This window comes from Patagioenas fasciata, chromosome 7, assembly GCF_037038585.1.
Source record: "Patagioenas fasciata isolate bPatFas1 chromosome 7, bPatFas1.hap1, whole genome shotgun sequence".
NCBI lineage: Eukaryota > Metazoa > Chordata > Aves > Columbiformes > Columbidae > Patagioenas > Patagioenas fasciata.
The window spans coordinates 15,642,344-15,660,690 of NC_092526.1; the positions used below are offsets into that span (position 1 = coordinate 15,642,344).

The 18,347-nt window shown below is 45.2% G+C and overlaps 1 protein-coding gene across 20 annotated transcripts in view; it reads right to left on the bottom strand.

Annotated features, from left to right (window-relative positions):
* BIN1 (bridging integrator 1) overlaps window positions 1–18,347 on the bottom strand; it is a 99,847-nt gene that overhangs the window by 9,837 nt on the left and 71,663 nt on the right. For 10 of the 20 annotated variants that reach the window (XM_065840479.2, XM_071810879.1, XM_071810881.1 and 7 more), the window contains 6 exons: window positions 13,920–14,070; window positions 9,749–9,877; window positions 6,876–6,983; window positions 5,130–5,153; window positions 1,458–1,550; window positions 577–687 (listed from right to left, as the gene is read on the bottom strand). In XM_065840479.2, the coding sequence (XP_065696551.1) occupies window positions 577–687; window positions 1,458–1,550; window positions 5,130–5,153; window positions 6,876–6,983; window positions 9,749–9,877; window positions 13,920–14,070 (616 nt within the window). The other 10 variants (XM_065840482.2, XM_065840483.2, XM_065840485.2 and 7 more) reach the window with 4 other exon arrangements.

Here is an 18,347-nt window from a genome sequence, read left to right on the forward strand (position 1 = left end):
GGAGACTGTTATTTCTCACTTTCAGGGCATGATGCATCTGTGCTGTCTTGCTACCATATTCCATTATGTGTGTTAAATTTGTGGCCTGTCCTCACCCGGAATCACTCCTTCCTCCACACCTTCCAAACAAGTTGCAAATGAGCTTGGGCCTATTCAGGATACCCACCATTACTTCCCTGTCTCATCCTATATTTTTCTGTTCATCCTGGCTTTCTAATTTCCCCAAACACAAAGTCATCTGACCCTGGTGGTGTTTCCAACTCTTCTTCATTTGCCACTTGCATCAAACCTTTCCAGTTTGGAGCATAACTTCTTACCTACTACCCAGAGTCTGTGGCTGAGCATCAGAGAGAAGGAAGGGTTTTGCTATACAGCACAGCCAGACATTTAGACACCGATATTCTTACATGGTCCTTTGAAGCATCTGGAACTGCATGAAGCTGGGCTGCTGGAGAGGAAGGTGTATCTCTCCTTCAGTTGCCTTTCTACCTTTCTCTGAGGCATAGCCCACGGCCAGTTAATTCATTACAGGAAAAAAATCACCAGGACCTCAGTGCCCCACCAGCAAGCACTCACCTTGAACAGAAATCCTGGGGGCATGTCAGGTCTTTCAGATGAAGCGCCTCCTTCCACAGTGCCATTGACAGTAGCAGGAAAAGTTTCCACAACAACAGCAGGCAGAGAGCTCTGGGAGGCAGCAGCCAGGGAAGGAAAAAAGCCATTGAGATAAGAGAATCCAAAACTGCAGCTCCAAGTCCACCCTGGAGGATCCACATCCCAACCCTACCCATGGCTGCAGTGGGTTTTCCCAGCACACAAGTCAGTGACAAAAACAACTGCTGCAGAGGCAGCAGTGATAAGGCAGGAGAGGTGACCACCATCTTCCTTCGCTTAAGGCTGCAGAAGGGCAGAGAGGATTTAATGTTTTTCTGGGACCATAATGCCCAGCATTTCCCATTCAGTGCAGTAATGACAGTCCTCGTAGAGCCCTCATGGAACAGACAGCTCAAATGTGACAGCCAAGTGGCCATGAGATGGGACCTACTCCAGTCCCCTAAAAAGGTGGCACTGTCAGGAAAATTAGAGGTACCCTGGATATTCAGGGGACACAGGCAAAGCCCAGAGGACAGGGTAGGTAAAAGTAAATGGTGTGCAAGGAAGAAGCCAGCAGACGATACAAGCTTAGTACAGCATGGGCTGTGCGCTGGCTTCACAACGTGGGTGAACGAACTGTCCTTTGTGCAGATCTTCCAGCTGAGCTTCTCCCTAAGCATTACACAGATAAAAGGCAACAGCCAAGTCTGGCCTCTGAATTAGAGGACTGTAACTACTGGGGTGGCAGGGCTGTGTTTTTCCAAGCAGTCACACATCTCTCTTCCCAGCACAGCCTCCCACATCTGCTGTACAACAAAGGGATATGCTGGAGAGGAGAGACTGCTGTCCCTTGAGGGGCTTACCGATCCTGAATCAGCTTCAGTTTTAGATGCATCAGCTCCAGATGCTGCTTCTGATCCAGCTGCTTCAGCTCCTGCATGGGCTGCTTCTGCAGGCTGCAATACAAAACCCACCCAGGTGGAAAGTTATGCTCATTACAGATACATGTGTGTGCAGAAAATGCAGTTCAGTCTGTCCAAGTGCTCTGTGCTGTTGACTGCTGCCATCTGCTGACAAATAGGTGGGGTACCTCAGGGTCCTGCTACGTTTGTGTCTCACTCCCTCCCTGCAATCCAGTGATATCACAGTAAAGCCTCCATTCCCTCACTCCAGCCACGCAGCAGGCAATTCTCCAGAGAAAATCAATGCAACATAAAAAAATCCTGTGCACCTCTTTCTTTTCACTATCTAAATCACAGACCTACTTTAGACATGCACAGTATCTGTGATTATGGATGGATTGCCTACCTGTGTGTGAATACAAGTCTGCTTGCATGCCAAGGGACAAGGGTCTCCCAACAGGTTGCTCCCAAGGATCAACAATTAAAGAATATTTAAGCCTTTGCATACTCCCAGAAACAGAAGAGCATGGTCATTTGTCCAGATATGGAACTGGACTCAGCATCTACATGACATTAGCACTGAATGAAGATGAACTGAAAACTGCAAACGTTCACACAAATTCTATTTTGGACAGGGCCAAAGAATAATGAATCTGGATTCTGCTGTGAATATTCTATTACTAAGAATTTCCTATGAATATTCTGCATGGCGTGTGCACACACTTGTGTTGGTGGAGACGGGAGTTTCAAACGCACAAACACTGCCACCACCAGGCAGAGACTGTTCTAGGTAGCCCAGGGACAGGGCTTTTTGTGCACAACAGAAGACCAACCAAACACCTCTGATATACTATATACTTCAGTGGTTTAAGTTTTTTTCACCCTTGCTTGAAGTCAGCCTAACTCTGTTTTAACACAAAATTAAAGATACTCATTTGCCCCTCCCAGAAACTGCAGCAACATGGGAATTGAGTTGGATTTGGTAGCACCACTGCCGCCAATCAGCCCCTTGGGAGACTGGCCAGGCAGCTTTTGGGAAGACTCCTGACAAGAATCTCAGGGGTTTGATTTGCAGCCCTACCTAATATCTTCATGGCTAGTCTATACCCATTTGTTCTGTATACTAGATAGCACACGCACCTCTTTGCAGAATCTAACCAGATACCTGCTCTATACTTGCACAATAGAGACTGCTATACAGAGATTTCCCATTTTTAATGCAGGTGAATAAGCCAGCTTTAACATGCCTCCACGCCTCATACATTCAGTAAACACAAGTACCCCTGAATACAACCGCATTCAAAACAAGGCATTGTCCAGACCTCTTAACATTGCAGTTCTCACAGTCCCAACCCTACAAAAGCCCTGTGTAAATCAACAGCCATGGTAACCCTCAACTCCGCACCCATCTGGCTACTAGCCATGCACTGGCACAATACTCCAAGCAGTTTTCTAATAACAGCACCAATAACAAAGAATTAAATCTTTGATTTAACAAAGAGCCATTACTTTACCTTCAGCTGTTCCAATGCTGCCATTTAACACATGCTTTCCTCTCCTATGGCATCCTTTCTCCCATCACCATGTCCACAGGCCTATGTTGCCAAAGGATATCATAAAACAGCAGAGCTGTTCCCAACCTGCAGAGGATTCCCACAGCAGCTTTGGCAGTGCTAAGGTAAATGTATGCATACGAAATGCTACAAAGGCTTCTCCCATTTAATTAGATTCACTCCCAGGTTGCTTTTTATTTGAATTCAGTGAAACTGGAACTGGGACATATGCCAACCCAACTCTACTGGGCCAAGCAAGGGTTTTATGTGGATAAGTTAAAAGGAGCTCAACATGAGCTCTTTTTTTAAAAGCAGCTAATTTGCAAGAACAGTATTTAATAACCAGAGAAACTGAATCTAAATTAATCCTCTGGATTTCAACAAAGGGCATTCTCATGTCAGCTACCTATTTTTCTATTTTATGTACCTATGGAAAGCCCAAGGCAAAGAAAAGCATTTACAGTCATGGAAAGATACTACAGGGAGTAGAGGAAGAATTGCTCACTGCTGTTGCCAGGTTTGAAAGCTTTGCTTATTTCAACAGCAGCATCATACACACCAAATGCAAGTTTCCTAGTCTGCAGAACTAAGAAAGTTCTGCTGCATCAAATTTCCTATGCAGTTGTTAAACCCATGGCACACGGGACTATATAACCACTCAACAGGTCTCCTCTGATCAACACCTAAGAATAATGTCAGAGCAAAAACACTTCAGAAGACTTGAAGAGCAAGGGGAGGATTCCCCAGTTACTGCGAGTTCTGCTCTTTAGCCGTGTATGGTATACCAAGGTGAGAAATGGCAAGGTGAGAACATCTTGTCTAATAGCACTCCCTGGTTGATTAAATCGTCCTTTGGGTGAAATCAGTTTCCAGGAGGGGAGAAATGGCCCAAAATATTTTTTACACCCCAGACTGTATGTACAGTTCATATACAAGTCATACCTCACCCCTGCTCATGCACTTGAAAGGCACAAGATCTTTTCTTGTGAAAACACAAACTTCTTTTCTTTCTTGCCAAGACAGACTGACAATGCACATACAGGGGGATGACAGATGTTAAGCACTGATGGCTGATAAAACACACAAGGGAAATGTATTTCTCGACATGATCAAAGCCCATGTGAAGGAGAACAATGGCCACAGTAAGCCCTTGGGCCAGGCTCTCATCAAGGGTTAAGCTGTGTCCTCCCACGTACTGACTCTAGGTGGTGATGTGGCCCTTGAGAATGGAAAGGTTGACAGGACTCCCCAGCATAAGCCAAGGACATGTCCTTACATCTACACCATGGGATACAGCCAGCTCAAGCAGCAGGCTGGAGTACTCAGACCAAGCATCTTCTGTTTACACTGCTGGCTGTTGTCCAGGGGGGCTCAAAAGTAGTTGTGCTTAAAATATCCCCTAGTGGGCTAATCTGCAGCAGCCTGAGACCTTCCCAGGCCCAACAAATCTCGAGGGCATAAATGAGGGTTTGGCTTTGGCTCAGATGCAGAGCATGCACAGGGTCTCCCCTGTCAGCAAGCTCCCAAGCTGAGGCTGAGGCAGATGCCGGGTAAACCTTGGGCTGAGCTATGTCACGTCAGCCTTTCTGGCAACAATGGTCAATGAACAGCAAACACCACAGATAATTCCAAACATGTATGTATACCCAGTGGTACAGGCAGTAAGGACGAGGGGCAGCTGCAACATTTGGCATCACACACAAGACCAACAGGATGTACAGAGTTTAGGAAATAGCAGGGAGTGGAGGGTGAGGATGATGCCACAGTGGAATTAAGTTTGAGGAGAATGTCACAGCATCATGCCAAAGGAAAGATGAGCGGGTTAGCAGGGAAAGGCAACGGGGTTGTGCGCTGGTGGAGATATAAGTTTTGGAGTGCCAGATGTGACTTGCAAACATGTGGCTGCCCCTGGGGCTTCACGGAAGGTGCAGAAGTGGGTTCAGCAGCACATGGAACAACTTTGGTTTGGGGAGTGCAGAAATGAAAAGCAGACAGGGAAAAGAGACAGGTATGCACATAGAGATGGAACTGGTACATGCACAGTACATGATGAGAGATGAAAGCTATATGAAGTTCTTACCTCCCATAAATCCCAAGGTAAAGACTAAGCATGTCGAAGAGCAACAAAAATAAGAGACGTTTATACATGGTAATTTCAGTGAGTACAAACATTACAGATGCTGATCAGACTGAAGCAGACATACACATTCAACAGCACTTCTCTCTGCTCATTTTTATAGTACCTGAATTCATATACCCATCCCTACTGCATATTCAAATTTAAGTACCAAGGCATTTGAGTGATGTTTTTTTGTACCTCTTGTATGGAGACAGCCAAGCCACGTTCACTTATCAGTGGCAGACCACAAAGCCAGAAAACAACTCAGGAGTTTGTGGTCCGTCAGGGTTAAATACACTCCCCAAGTATACACACCCAAGAGAGTTATTATGATGTCAGAACAAAACTTCAGCTGGTGTCTTTGGATCAGTAGTGAGATATTTGAACCTCTTTGGCATAGTGCCTACCCTTATAGGAAATAAATTTGACTGCTTTGAGAACTAGGTGGTTTTTGCTAGGTTTTACACTGTGGATACCATTAAAAAGTATTGATTTCAGACTCTTTCTTCTAATTCCTTCTGAAGCTAATAATAAATACATTAGAACACCCAATATGCTATTGCTGAGCAGTTTTGAAAAACCCACTCAGTGCAACATTTGTTGCTTGCTGGAAGGGTAACAAATCATTCCATTTTAAGTCAAACTTGTAGCCTACACCAGTATACCAAATTATCCAAGTTTTAACTGGTGATTCAGAAAAAAAAAAAAAAAAAATGCCAGTAAGTAAATAAATAACTTATCCTGGCATGCATCTTGTTCTGTCAGGCAAGCAAACATGAAATGCCAATCTGCTCACTGAAAGTTCCACAAAGTGGTAGCTCGCCACATTGGTGTACATCAAACTATGACAATAACTAGTATTTTGCAGATACCGTATTTTGTTTTAGAAGACTCAAACATCTAATGTTTGATCTCTCTAATAAAAGAGGTCTTATCACTGCAAAAATCTGTGTCATACAGCCCCACCTGACATGATGAAACTGGAGAAATACTACAAACATCCCAATTATGTTTATTACAAATTTTAATGGCAATCACAGACAGAGGCCAACAGCCAAACACAGGATGCACTTCAAAGCCTCCAGCCATTTAGACATAAATTGATATGTAGTCCACCTGCCTCTGACAGTGGACACGACCAGGTCCAGGCCAGACCAGATTTAGACATATTCCTTTTGGATCCTGCACTGTGCAACACTGCACTCAGGGATTAAAGTAATCCTTAACTATGAAGAGAGGCTACATTATACCCAGAAAAAGAAGGGCTTCATATCACCTTAAGTGACTGCAGATTATCAGAGTGTCCTGTTTGTTATTAAAAATCCCTTTGAGAGGGATGTATAACAGGAACACAGAACTGAGGCCGAATTCCCATCTACAGAATAATAGTTTAAATCCACATAGCATACTGAGGATGCTCACCTAAGGAGGGACATATATTAAGCTGAACAAGTTGTGAATCAGTAGATCATCAGAGCAAAACACAAGCATCCCACAAACACCCTGTGCCATACTGTGGCCAGGCTAATAGTCACCTGATTCCCACTGAATTTACACATCCAGCAGACAAGACCAAGGTGCCCATCTGCAAGGCACAGGTCTGGGCACCCAGCTCAGGTCCACATCATCATTCACATGGGTGCGGGTGATGCCACACTTGGCAACAAGTCAGTTATGAAGGGAGAAGGAATGACGATAAGAACCAACCTGGGAGGCAGGTGTGGGGGTCTTCCCTACAGTGGCATCTGGTTTAATGGGATCAAAATCCAGATCCAACAGGCTTGCTCCCTCCTGGAAGGGCCCAGGGGCATCAAACTTGGCAGCAGTGAGGAAGAAAAGCAGTATGAGCATTAGACACACGCACACGCAGTAGACGGAGGGTATGTGACAGCCAGGAGCTAAGGCTGCAAGCGCAGAAGACATGGTGGCAATGCAAATACCTGATGTGACTCCTGACTGTGTGGTGCCTCTAATCACAGGCAGTTTGCATGGGTGCCACTGTAAACCAAACCTGAGCCTGTTCCACAGGACTTATTCATCTTCCCACCTGGCCAAATGAGCTGAGGTGGTGTAAGAACCCAACCTGCTGTGGTCAAAAGGATCACTGCTACTGATGCCTCAGAAGGGCTTATCTTCCATCTATGTCTGTTTGTCATAGTTCATGCCTTTGTACGAAAGGCCCAGGATAGATTCCCTCAGCCACATACAGAAGAACGGCCATCCATACAGGGATCCAGGCAGAAAAGCACTCAAGCTGCTGGAAGGCATGTCTGAGAGACCTCAGATTTAACTCACAAAGGTCTTCATTCCCTCCTGCGTTCTGAGGCAGAAACACAGAATATGGCAGCTCACCTTAGCTAATGGATTTGAATCATTCTCCAGTCCAAAAATGTTTTCCAATTCTGGACATCCCAGAAACATGCACATACAAGCCTTCTAACAAAGCATAAATTTGAGAAGCTTTGCTACTCTCTTCAAAGTCAGCAGAATAACTCCCTTTGACTGACTAACACTCTAGTTAAAGACAATGATGGCATATTCACTGATTAACATGAATAAAACAGCCACTACAAAGGATATGAGTGATTAGTATGCAAAATTAAACTATCACTTTTGGGTTTTAGATTTAACCTAACCACTACAAGACACTCCTTTCCTCTCAGCTTCAGAGGAAGCTGCTCTCTCCAGGAAATGCAGGAAGATTTGCCCCTGTTTCCACTGACCTCCCAGCTCACTGGCCCTACTGCTTCAGCAGCCTTTCCAACACCACATAAAGCTTGGCAGGTTAATATCCACAGTTACATCATAGTCCCACAATTGAAAAACTCCTGGAAAGTAGCAAGAGACACCATTTCAGATGCAGTCCTCTGAATAAAACCCACACCAACATCATTTTGATCTCTCGTTTCAAGTTACTCCAATTCTGTTCCAGATTTTTCTCTCACTTATTGACATCTTTTTTTGAGATCCACAGAGAACAAGGAACCAAGCTCTCCCACCTCACAATAATAAGCCCTGACCAGCATGCAAAAAACAACTGATATTCCACTATGCTCCTCCAGCACATCCAGGCCACCCATCAGAGAGGTTCCAACCCCAAGCTTTAGTATTATTTGGTAGTGAGACCCAAAGGTTCCGGTCATGGAATAATCTTACCTGCCATTCAAGACTTACATGCAAGGGCTAGCACCCCTTACCTCTACCCAGATCTCCCACAAACCAGCTCACTGGAGCTAAGACATCTGACAGGAATGGCCCCAGGCAACACACTGAACACCAGGGGCTGTTGGGTGCTTCAGTGAAGATTGTTCTGGCAACCAGAGTACTTCCTCAGAACTCAAATCTGACTAGAAGTCACAGCAGATCCCATCCTGGGTCAGAGAACTGATCAGGTGCAGAAGACAATGTCTGCCTAAGGCCTGGTGTTCACATGGAAATACATGATACAAACCATGCGGCAGACAGAGCCACCCATTATGATACAGGAGAAGGAAGCAGAGAGTTGCTCAGCTGCCTGTGGTCTCCGCCTTCCAACACTGCTGTCAAATAATCTCTCTGCTCTGTAAGATTTATCTATTACAATGGAAAACCTGACATGGATGTCCTTCCTTCCCTCCCCACTCCACCTCTGCTCCTCAGCAGCTGAGTGGAAGGTGGGAAACCAGAGGCAATGGAGCAGCATGATGCAAGGAAAAGATAGGGAATGAGTCACAGATGAGCACTGACAGAGGCATTACTTGTGCTTTAACAAGTATTTAGGGGTAAAAAGTATATATACATACATATATATGTGTGTGTGTGTGTATATATATATATATGCATATACACACATATATATATATCGAAAAAATAAAAGTATATGCAGGTATCTCATGGTACAACCAGAAATCTGGTCGGGCTTCTATATATATAAGGACTGCCATTCTCCTAGATCTAACACAAAATTCCCCACCTGGGCATCTTCTCTTGCAGTGATGTAAACCAAAGAAAAGTGAAGAGGAAAATATATAATTTAAAGCAGACACAGTCCTGCCCATGTAAACTGGAGGCACCTATTCTCTGCAAAGAGAAATTCATGCAATTCCTGTTGGCATTTCTTGTGCAGGTGTGGGTTTTAAACCACAAAGCCTGTGTGTGAACGCACAGAGAGCACAAAATTGCCTTCTCCCAGAACGGGCACAGGTCAGCACTTGGGGATGTACAAGAGGAGAAAACACATGCTTCACCCGCACCCAGGACCAGTGGGCCTGGAGAGAGCACGCCATGGGCTATGAGGGGAGCCATAACCCATGTGCATTGCTGCTGAGTAAATGCAGCCATTACTTTGTGGCATCTTCACCAGTTGCGTTTCTTCTGTTTCTGCCATGAATGACAGCCCTCAAATGGTTAGTCAAAGCTGCCTTCTAGCCACCCTTCTAAGTTAGCCTCCTATCTAACCCTTTGCCTTCTGAGGTCCAATGCTGAGCTTGCTTTTCTCCTTCACCTGACCAGATTTCATGGCTTGACACCTCTAGAGAGAAGAAAAGTCAGAAGGAAAAGTTCAGAGGCAGACAAATATAAGGCAGGGCATAGCAGCTAACCTGCGAAGGGGTTGTCACACTTATCTCAGGGACAAAATTGTCATCAAACAGACTGATGATGTTTTCCTGCTTGATCTCCTTGGAGGGGGTGACTTTTGGAGGCGGAGGCACTGGAGGCCCTTTCCTCAACTGCATGCAAGTGAGCACACGGCCACAGCACAGACGGCGACACCCAAAAAAACCAGAGACAGGAACCAGGTTAGCCACAAAAACTGAAGGTAGGGGAAATCACAGTCACAGGAACAGAGCAGGGTCCAGTCAACTCCATCTGAAGAGAGAGCAAGGGAAGGTGAAGGGCTGAATAGAAACAAACCAAAAAAAAAAAAAACCAAAACCACACGCCTCCAGAGAAGGTTTGGCATCATTAGTTACACTTCAGCCGTGGGCAAGGTTCCCTCTGCAGAGGAGAAGCGTAACACAATTAATATGCATTGACAGGACATGCATACATAATTAAAGCATGTGCAACCTTCAAAAGAACCACTGGGAAGGGAGCATATCAGTTACTGAGAACACAATTCAATAGACCAAGGCAGCACTGCCTCCTTTTGCCATACTTACCACACCTAAGGGAATGTGAGATAAGACTCAATTTGTTCTATTGTGGGCAGGTGACCATGAGGACAAACTCTGATCTGCCCTGTATTGGTTCCCTGGTGCGCTGGTTATCAGTGTACAGTGAGAAAGGTCTGAAGGAGCTCTTGATGGTGTCCTACCACTTCTCAGCTTCAGGCAAGAACAATTCAAACTCGTGAGAAGCCATGACTGCTGTGGGCCCAACTCTGCTCTCAGTTTCACCAATGAGCATTGACACTAATGAAGTGTTGTTTTCCAAATGGATATCCCAGAGAACACATAACAAAGTCTGACCCTGTAACTCTAACCCATTCTAATATCCACAATCACGTTATAAGATTCAGCCTGACTCTGCATCCACAACTCCATGGGAAGCTGTGGTAGACCCCCCGACAGATCAACCCATGCACATCCTTTTCACGTTTTCCTGTGCCCAAGGCTCAGGGATCATTTCTAGATGAAATCAGACTTTGAGGAGCTGCAGCTGTGCTGGAACAAAGCAGCCATACACATTCCCAGCACCACAGTAATGCTGAGCAATGACAGTGCTTTCCGTTTACTGTGATATTTTACAGTTACTTGATCTTCTCATCATACCTAGGATCCCAAGGCAGCAAGACTCAGAGACCTGACAACGAGCACCCAGTATATCAGTGTTAGGTCCAGATCTGAAACACAGCAGTTCTCGACTCCTAGTCCTGTGTTCATGCTCCTCCAGTGTGCAGCTGAGCTCTACAAGGCATTTATTCAGATTGCTAAAGATATGCCCAGTTTTCTACTGGGTAAACCTACTTTAGAGAGTGTGAGTATGCAAACACACATTTTCCACTGAATAGCTGGCTAGAGGAAATGAAAATAGAGTGTTCACCTCTATTTTTTACTGTTTGCAGAAGGTGGTGTGCCCATATTCCCTGAGAACAATGCCTTCCTGAAAATTCCCTGCCTGCCAGTTGCACAAATTTCAGGGAAAAGCTATTCTCAGAACAGAGCCATCACCTGCAGAAATGGGAGGCTCCAATTACAAACTCTGAAGCCAAAAATATCCCAACTCTCCAGCTATTTATTTCTCTAAAATAGTCAGTCTCCTTCCTTCCAGAGCATTAGTGTCTCAGAGACCATCACTTCCACAGTGTCCAGCATTACCTCCAACAGCAGTCTAAAGTCACATTTCAAAGAAAACAGGGTTGCATATTCATGTTGGGTTATACCTGGAAATTCATCCAGCATGAACAACTTTGCTGCTTAGAAAAAAACAAACCCTCTAAAATTTTTCTGCTGACTTGGATCCCACAGAGCTCTACCTAAGTTCAACCTAGTTGCACTGATTTCAAAAGTGTCATTACAGTGTTTCAGCGGTGTAACTGAGAGCAGAGGTCTGACCTTTGAAATTTCACAGACAACTGAAGTCCTGTGTTACCATCTAGTTACTCAGTGCAGAGAGCTGATCGCAGTCGCTTCTTTCAAAAGAAAGAAATAGGCTGGTTTTGAGAATTAAAAGATTTAAAAGAGCTATTTTTTTTAGCATGGCAAACAGTTCAAAATTTAGTTAGTATTTATTTGGTCTCTCCTGTTTCACTGTCTTTCTCTCCACAGCCTTTGCTTATAGTTTCCATTAGTATTTCAGACAGGAAGTGGACAGAGAACTGTACTTGCTTGTTGCTTTTTGCTCCATCCTCCCCCAGAAGACAAGGCCCCCAGCATCCCTAGGAGGATCCTAGAACAAATCACCTACCCACACGTCAAAGTAATGACACCTGTGAAGCTTTCACTATTAAAGTTGAGAGAGCAGACACTTTTGTTTTCCAGCAGGCTGTCAAGCTGACACACAGTTTCTAGACTTTATCCCTACAGGTGTCAGGCTTGGCTCCAAGTATGAAACCCTCGTCCTTGTCTTCCCTCCCTCTGGAGCCAGCTCCATCTCTTAGCACCTAGTACAAATACAGAGCAGGGCTCTTGCTCTTCACTGTAGTGAGGCCCAGAATGCATTAAATATAGATTGGAACAAGCTGCCAGGTGGCGGCAGCATTGGCTGCAAGCACAGTTTCAGTCTCCTCTGCTGCCCAATCTGAGGTTCCAGCCAGGGAATATTCCAGCTGGAATATTCTGCTGGATCGACAAGGGGTGCCTCCAGCCCCATTCCTGTGGGCAGGAAGGCAGCAAGTGAATGAGCAAGCACTTGCAGCCTGGCAAAAACAAGGCTGATGTGTGCTATTTAAAGGAAAGGGAAGAAGCCAAACTCAGCATGACAAGTCCACAGGCAGGGTGAGTGAAATCTGCAGTGAACAGCTCAATAAACCTGTACACTTAATTGTTCCAAGATTAAACCAAATTATGTCAATCTCTGAAAAAACAGGATAGCAATTCTAGAGAGACATGAACTATCCTCTCTGCCCCATACACATACCCTACTCCAAGGTCCTAGCCTAGGTGCTGGCAAAGCTGTTCTAGGCTGTGCAACACTGAGTGGTGCAGAGACCCTGGAGAAGTCTTGAAAAGACACTGCCAGGTATCCACACATCTCACAGAGACCCTTCTGCTGATGTGCAATTGTCCCTTTCTGTCCCTAGACAATCCTGGAAATCAAAAATGCAGTGGAGGGAAAAATATACTGAAAGCCTATCCAAAAACAGGAGACAGCCTACACCACAGACCTGGGCTTGAAATGACAGTGCTACATGTGACAAGGAAGTTCTGGGTTGTATCCATCTCTTTTTAGACGTGATAGGTTTTCTCTTACCAGTTTGGCCAGAATCCCTCTCAGCTTTAAGTCTTCCTGGAAGACTCCTCCCTGGTGTTCCACTTACTGAAATGCAAGGATTGGTACCAGCCATAAATTTGGCCTAATTACTAGTTTTGCCTATTAAGCTTTACTGCCACTCAGCAATGGAGGAGTGAGAAGAGGAAGCAAACTTTTTGTTTTCCTTAAATCCCAAAGTAAAATATATTATTTGATCTGCTGAGAAGCAGGAGCTACATCTGCTATTCTAAACATGCTGCTGACTGTCTCATGTAAGGAAAGGACTAAGAAATATGGAACATATCAGACTCCATATAATGGACAGTCTTATTCCTGGTACCTATCTAGTTTCTTCATAGCATAAGAATATAATGCCTTTATTTTTAGCATCATATTTTATCTTGCAATTAAACATCATGTAAATGTACAGACGTTCTCCTTATCGATATTAAACTTTTTCATTAAACCTTCCTCAGTGACAGAAGTTCTTGCTAAGAAACCAGACCATTGAATTCCACAGGTTAATTCAAATGTAAAGAACAAAGTTCCTCTCCTAGCTACGACTCCAACATCCCTGGATCTCCTTGGCCATCCTACTGGACAGTAAAACATATTACTGGCCTTCCCCTGTAGAGGCATTCAGAGACACCTTACTTCTTCCCTATATGATATAGAGACGACCAATGAGCAACTTGCATTCTCAGGAACCAGTGGAGGAGAACAACTGTCATGTCATATTCTCTGTGCTTGGTAGTAGGAAGAGGTCCAAAAAAAAGAAACTCATGGACTTCGATTCACAGACATGGTGCCATCAACGGTCATACTGCAAAGACATGGTCAATGTCACAGGGACGCTACCTGAGATGGTGACTTTGGGATGCTTGCCCCAGGTGCTTCCAAAGTGGATGGTTCCAGCTCATGGTTGACAGTCTTGGTCTCAGGGCTGGTGATGGGAGATCCATCTGGTGGAGGCGAGGGGCTTTTATTTGCTTTCGCTGGGGTGCTGTCACTAAAGGAAGGGGAGAGAGAAAGAGAGAGGGGGAAGAGAGAAAGAAAAAGAAGTCTGAGCTAGGCCTAGGAGGAGTTATGCTAAGCAGCACAGATCAGTGGCCTCCATTATCTCTTTGCTTCACTGCCTAGACATGTGATAAAGACACCTGAAGCCTCTACAAGCTTCTAAGAAGCATCTTTGCTGAGTCACTTGCAGTGAGCATTACTGTGTAGCAGGCTATTAAACTCCTATTGCATTGATATACTTCACCTTAGATCCAGAAAAACAAACAAAAAAAAACATACCAACCAGGCATCCTTAATTCTGCTAGATTCTAATTTAAGTGCCCAACATTAAGTCACAGTCTTTTAATACTGGGGTTTGTGGGGAGTTTTGTGCAGCTCATTTAGTTTTCAGTTCTACAAATACGAGGTTTTCTGTGTGGTGATGTACTGATACCTGCATGTGTTCTGACTAATAAATTCACAACACCTGAACTAAGGCTGTAATTGTATAATATCATATTCCTCTGCATGGTACAACCAGTTAAGCTGGGAGAAGGGCAAAGTAGCCAGAGGTTTCACAGATCATTCCAGACCTCATTCCAGACCACAAAGAAACAGTGAGATTCCGGCTACCAATAAAGATTTTTTTTTATTATGGAAACTCTCCCCAGCCTTGTTTTCAATGACAAACTCCTTCTGCCCTTGCCTTTCAAGTTGGTCCTCATTCCAGGACTGTTTCTGACACTCAGTCAAGAGGGATTCTTCTGGCAATTAAGATGCAAGGAACATATGCCAATGGCATTTACTGGTTCATAACTTGGCCAGATTTGGACAGATTTTTCAAAGGAATGGCAAGAGGCACACGCCTTTCCCCAAAGGCATGCCCTGGCCAAGTGTTAAGTCTGTGCTTCAAAGTACAGAACCATGAAAGAAATAGGAAAAAATTTGGTTACCAGAGGGATAAAGGTAAAACCATTTTCCCAGCCTAAATCTCTGGAACAGCTGAACCATCTTGGCTGAAACTCAGCTCCCCAAAAAGTAACTAATCAATTATCTCAAGTCACGCAGAAGCACAGACACTAGTAGGGGATATTTTAGCAGCAGTGGTTACAGATTGGCAAAACTATACACAGCTGAGAACAAAATATTGCAAAAGGGCTGTGCAACCTCATCTACAGGGAGTGATGTTTGCCTCCCCTTATAAAGTTACAGTTCTTGCGAAGTTAGAGGCCTTGGGAGAAGGCTAAAAGGAACAGATCCTTTCCTGCAACTTGAGACAATAAATCCTGGTGCAGAGCCAGGACCAGAGCACTGCGGACCTCATTCAGCTGGGACATCAAGTAGTTTATTTCTCTGCTCTGTCTCAAGAGAGCCTGGAGCTCTGGACACATACATCCACTCACACTGGGGTACCTGAGGTGTGGTGGTCACTGATAACATGCATGATGGCTTCATTCCTAAGTACTCACGAGTAGGGGGACAGCAAGAGGAGGAAGGTACAGCAAGGCATTTCAACAAACCTCCCCTTCCAAGCAAGCACCTCCCCCTGCTCAGCATTCCAGCTTTCAAGCTCCCCACCCCATTCCCTCTTCATTCATTTCACTCTCACCCATTACTGCCCAAGCCATTTCCAAACCCCACACACACATTTCCCCACAAAGCGCTTGCTCTCAGGTCCACATGCAGGTCAGATGTTTCTGATGACACTGATGCCAGCAGCACACCAACACGATGCAACAAACCCAGTGGAGTTCTCTGCCAACAGCCCTCACCCAGGGGCACACACGCCAAGGGGAAAAAGGAGGAAAGGAAGAGGAAAAAGGCAAGAGGAGGGACTAAAGAACATGTATGCCAACCCTGCAGCTCTTCAGTCTGACTGGATATGCCTACATTGTCCTTCTTTAGAGGTCCCCAAATATCACTTCAGTGCCTTGGGTTGTAGGAAGGATTCTGCAACATTGCCAAGGGTGTGCTACTGATTAAAAGAAGTAGTGGTCGGAGGGTGAAAGTAAGGAAGTCCTGCTGTAAATGGGAGTCACCAGGGAACTGCACAACTCATTCACAGCATGGAAACCCAGAAATTATTTCAGGAGAAGCACATCTTGCTATAATTCCCATGGCAAGACTCTTCTGGCATCATCTGAGGCTGCACCTAAGACCTTGTTGAGCCCCGCCCCACTGAAGACCCAGGCCTGAATCTCAGTTACCACCTCTGGTATCTAGAGCAGGTCCTACAACACCACCTTATCCCAATGAGAGCTGCTGCAGAAGGATGAGAATGGTAGAGATGGATCATCCAAGACTCCCTGCGATCAGTGCTGGGAGGTATCTCAAGAAAGATGGGAGTGCATGTACAAGGACTCAAATATGGGGGAGAAAAATCAAGGCCTTAGAGCTAGGAAAACACAGGGAGGAACGAGGCAAGATTTTGCTTACAAAGATGTAAAGAAAATGCCTCCAGGTGTCAGTGTCAGGGAAAAAATACATTACTTTCCCTAGATCTGAAAGCACTACAAGGAAGATGGGGGACGCAGTGACCCACAGCTGGCCTGCCGGGACTTCTCAAATGCCCAGACTACAACTGGGGTGTATTGGGAGTACTGGCTACCCAAAACTGGCCCAACAAAACAGTTGACTTCTCCTAGGGACTTGAAGAGGCCAGTTCTCCTGGTAAGAAAGGAGGCCAGGCGTATTTTCTAAAGGTCATGAAACAGCTTTTCAGTGCCTTGTTTCTGGTGCCTGCCAGAGACTTGATTTGGAGATATGTTGGTAAAAGGCTCCCATATGAGACACAGCCCCACTTCTCATCCTGCAAGGGCTTACATGGCCCCACACTAAAGCCCTCATAAATGCACTGCTATTTACAGCTTGTTTGATGTGTTGGCTGATCCCCCTAGGAAAATGCCAGGGCTAATTTTGGCTGAGCCTTTTCCAGCCCCCCAAAGCAGCACCTTCTTTCCTGCGCTTGCTGTTTTGCACACATCTAGCCAGGGCAACCAGCATTAAGTGAGCCAGTCACCAGCATCCTCTGGCTTTTATGGGTCCCCAGGGAGCACACAAGGAGCAAAGTCCTGTCTCCAAAGCGACTGCTTGCTCCGGGAAGCACAGGGAAAAGCAAGAATGTGGGGACTGCGCCCACTGACCAAACATGAGTACCACAGTAAAAGCAAGTCAAAACAACAAGGTCATTGCTCTCTCTTTTTTCCTTCCCATAAGCAGTTGGGAAGCTATGTTAAATCCAGGAATATCAGGCAGGAAGGGGGTGTCACCTTTCTTCTGCAAATAGAGAGCTGGGAGCAGAGTCTGATGCAGTTACTGCAGCTGAAGGAAAAGCCAAAATCCCCCAGCTTGTTTTAGTACTGCTGAGCTCCCAGACTCCTCTTGGGGTTGCCTCATCTGTTCTGGAAAAACCAAGTAACACCTGCAGATGGGGATCCTGTGTGCTTGTAACGATCCTGCATGAGAGGATGAAACCTGCTTTCCAACACAGTAAAAACAGACCAGTCACCTCCTGCCAAGTTCTCAAAAAGAAAAAAAGGTTGGTATCTGAGCTAAGGCTCTAAGAGGACCTGTTAACCAAAAGCAATTTTTTTTTAGGACGCTATGCGTACCAACACAAAGACAAAAATTAGAGGAAGTTTCCATGCCATTATGCAGCAATTCCCACTTTGCTCCAGAGCACGTTCTTATCAAAGTCTTTGACCTTGGCTATGGTAACTTGAGGCATTGTAGCAACCCAGTTATTCAATGCCATCACTGTCTTGAAAGGCAAGCTGCTGACATTAGTCTTTATACAAGATAACAGGCTTCCATTTCCTTCAGCCCTGCACAACATTTTAACTAGATGAAGCCAGACAGGGAGGACCCTCAAGAACAGAGCAAGTAAGGAACAAAGCTGCAAGTGTCCTGCTCCCACCTCATCATCTTCCCACTGCAACAGGTAGACAGGACAGGACTTTTGAGTGCAAAAGACCTGCCTCATGGTCCTCTCTGGCCAGGCAGGGAATGAAAATGCAGCATTTTAGACATGTTGAAAAGGACAAGCCCCACTAGGTAAAACTAGAACTTGTTAATCACCAAAATTGCTCATATTTCCCATGGAAAACCCAGCACCGCACTTTTAGTCACACAAAAACAAGTCAACAGACAATGCCTGAGCTTTCAGTGATGCCTTCTTAGATAGGAAAAGAAGCAAGGATTCAAACCAGGCACACAAGCAGTTAATGGGATTATCCAGACACAGAGAGATCTCAGCAGGACCCAGCAGGCCATGAACACATCGTATCATGC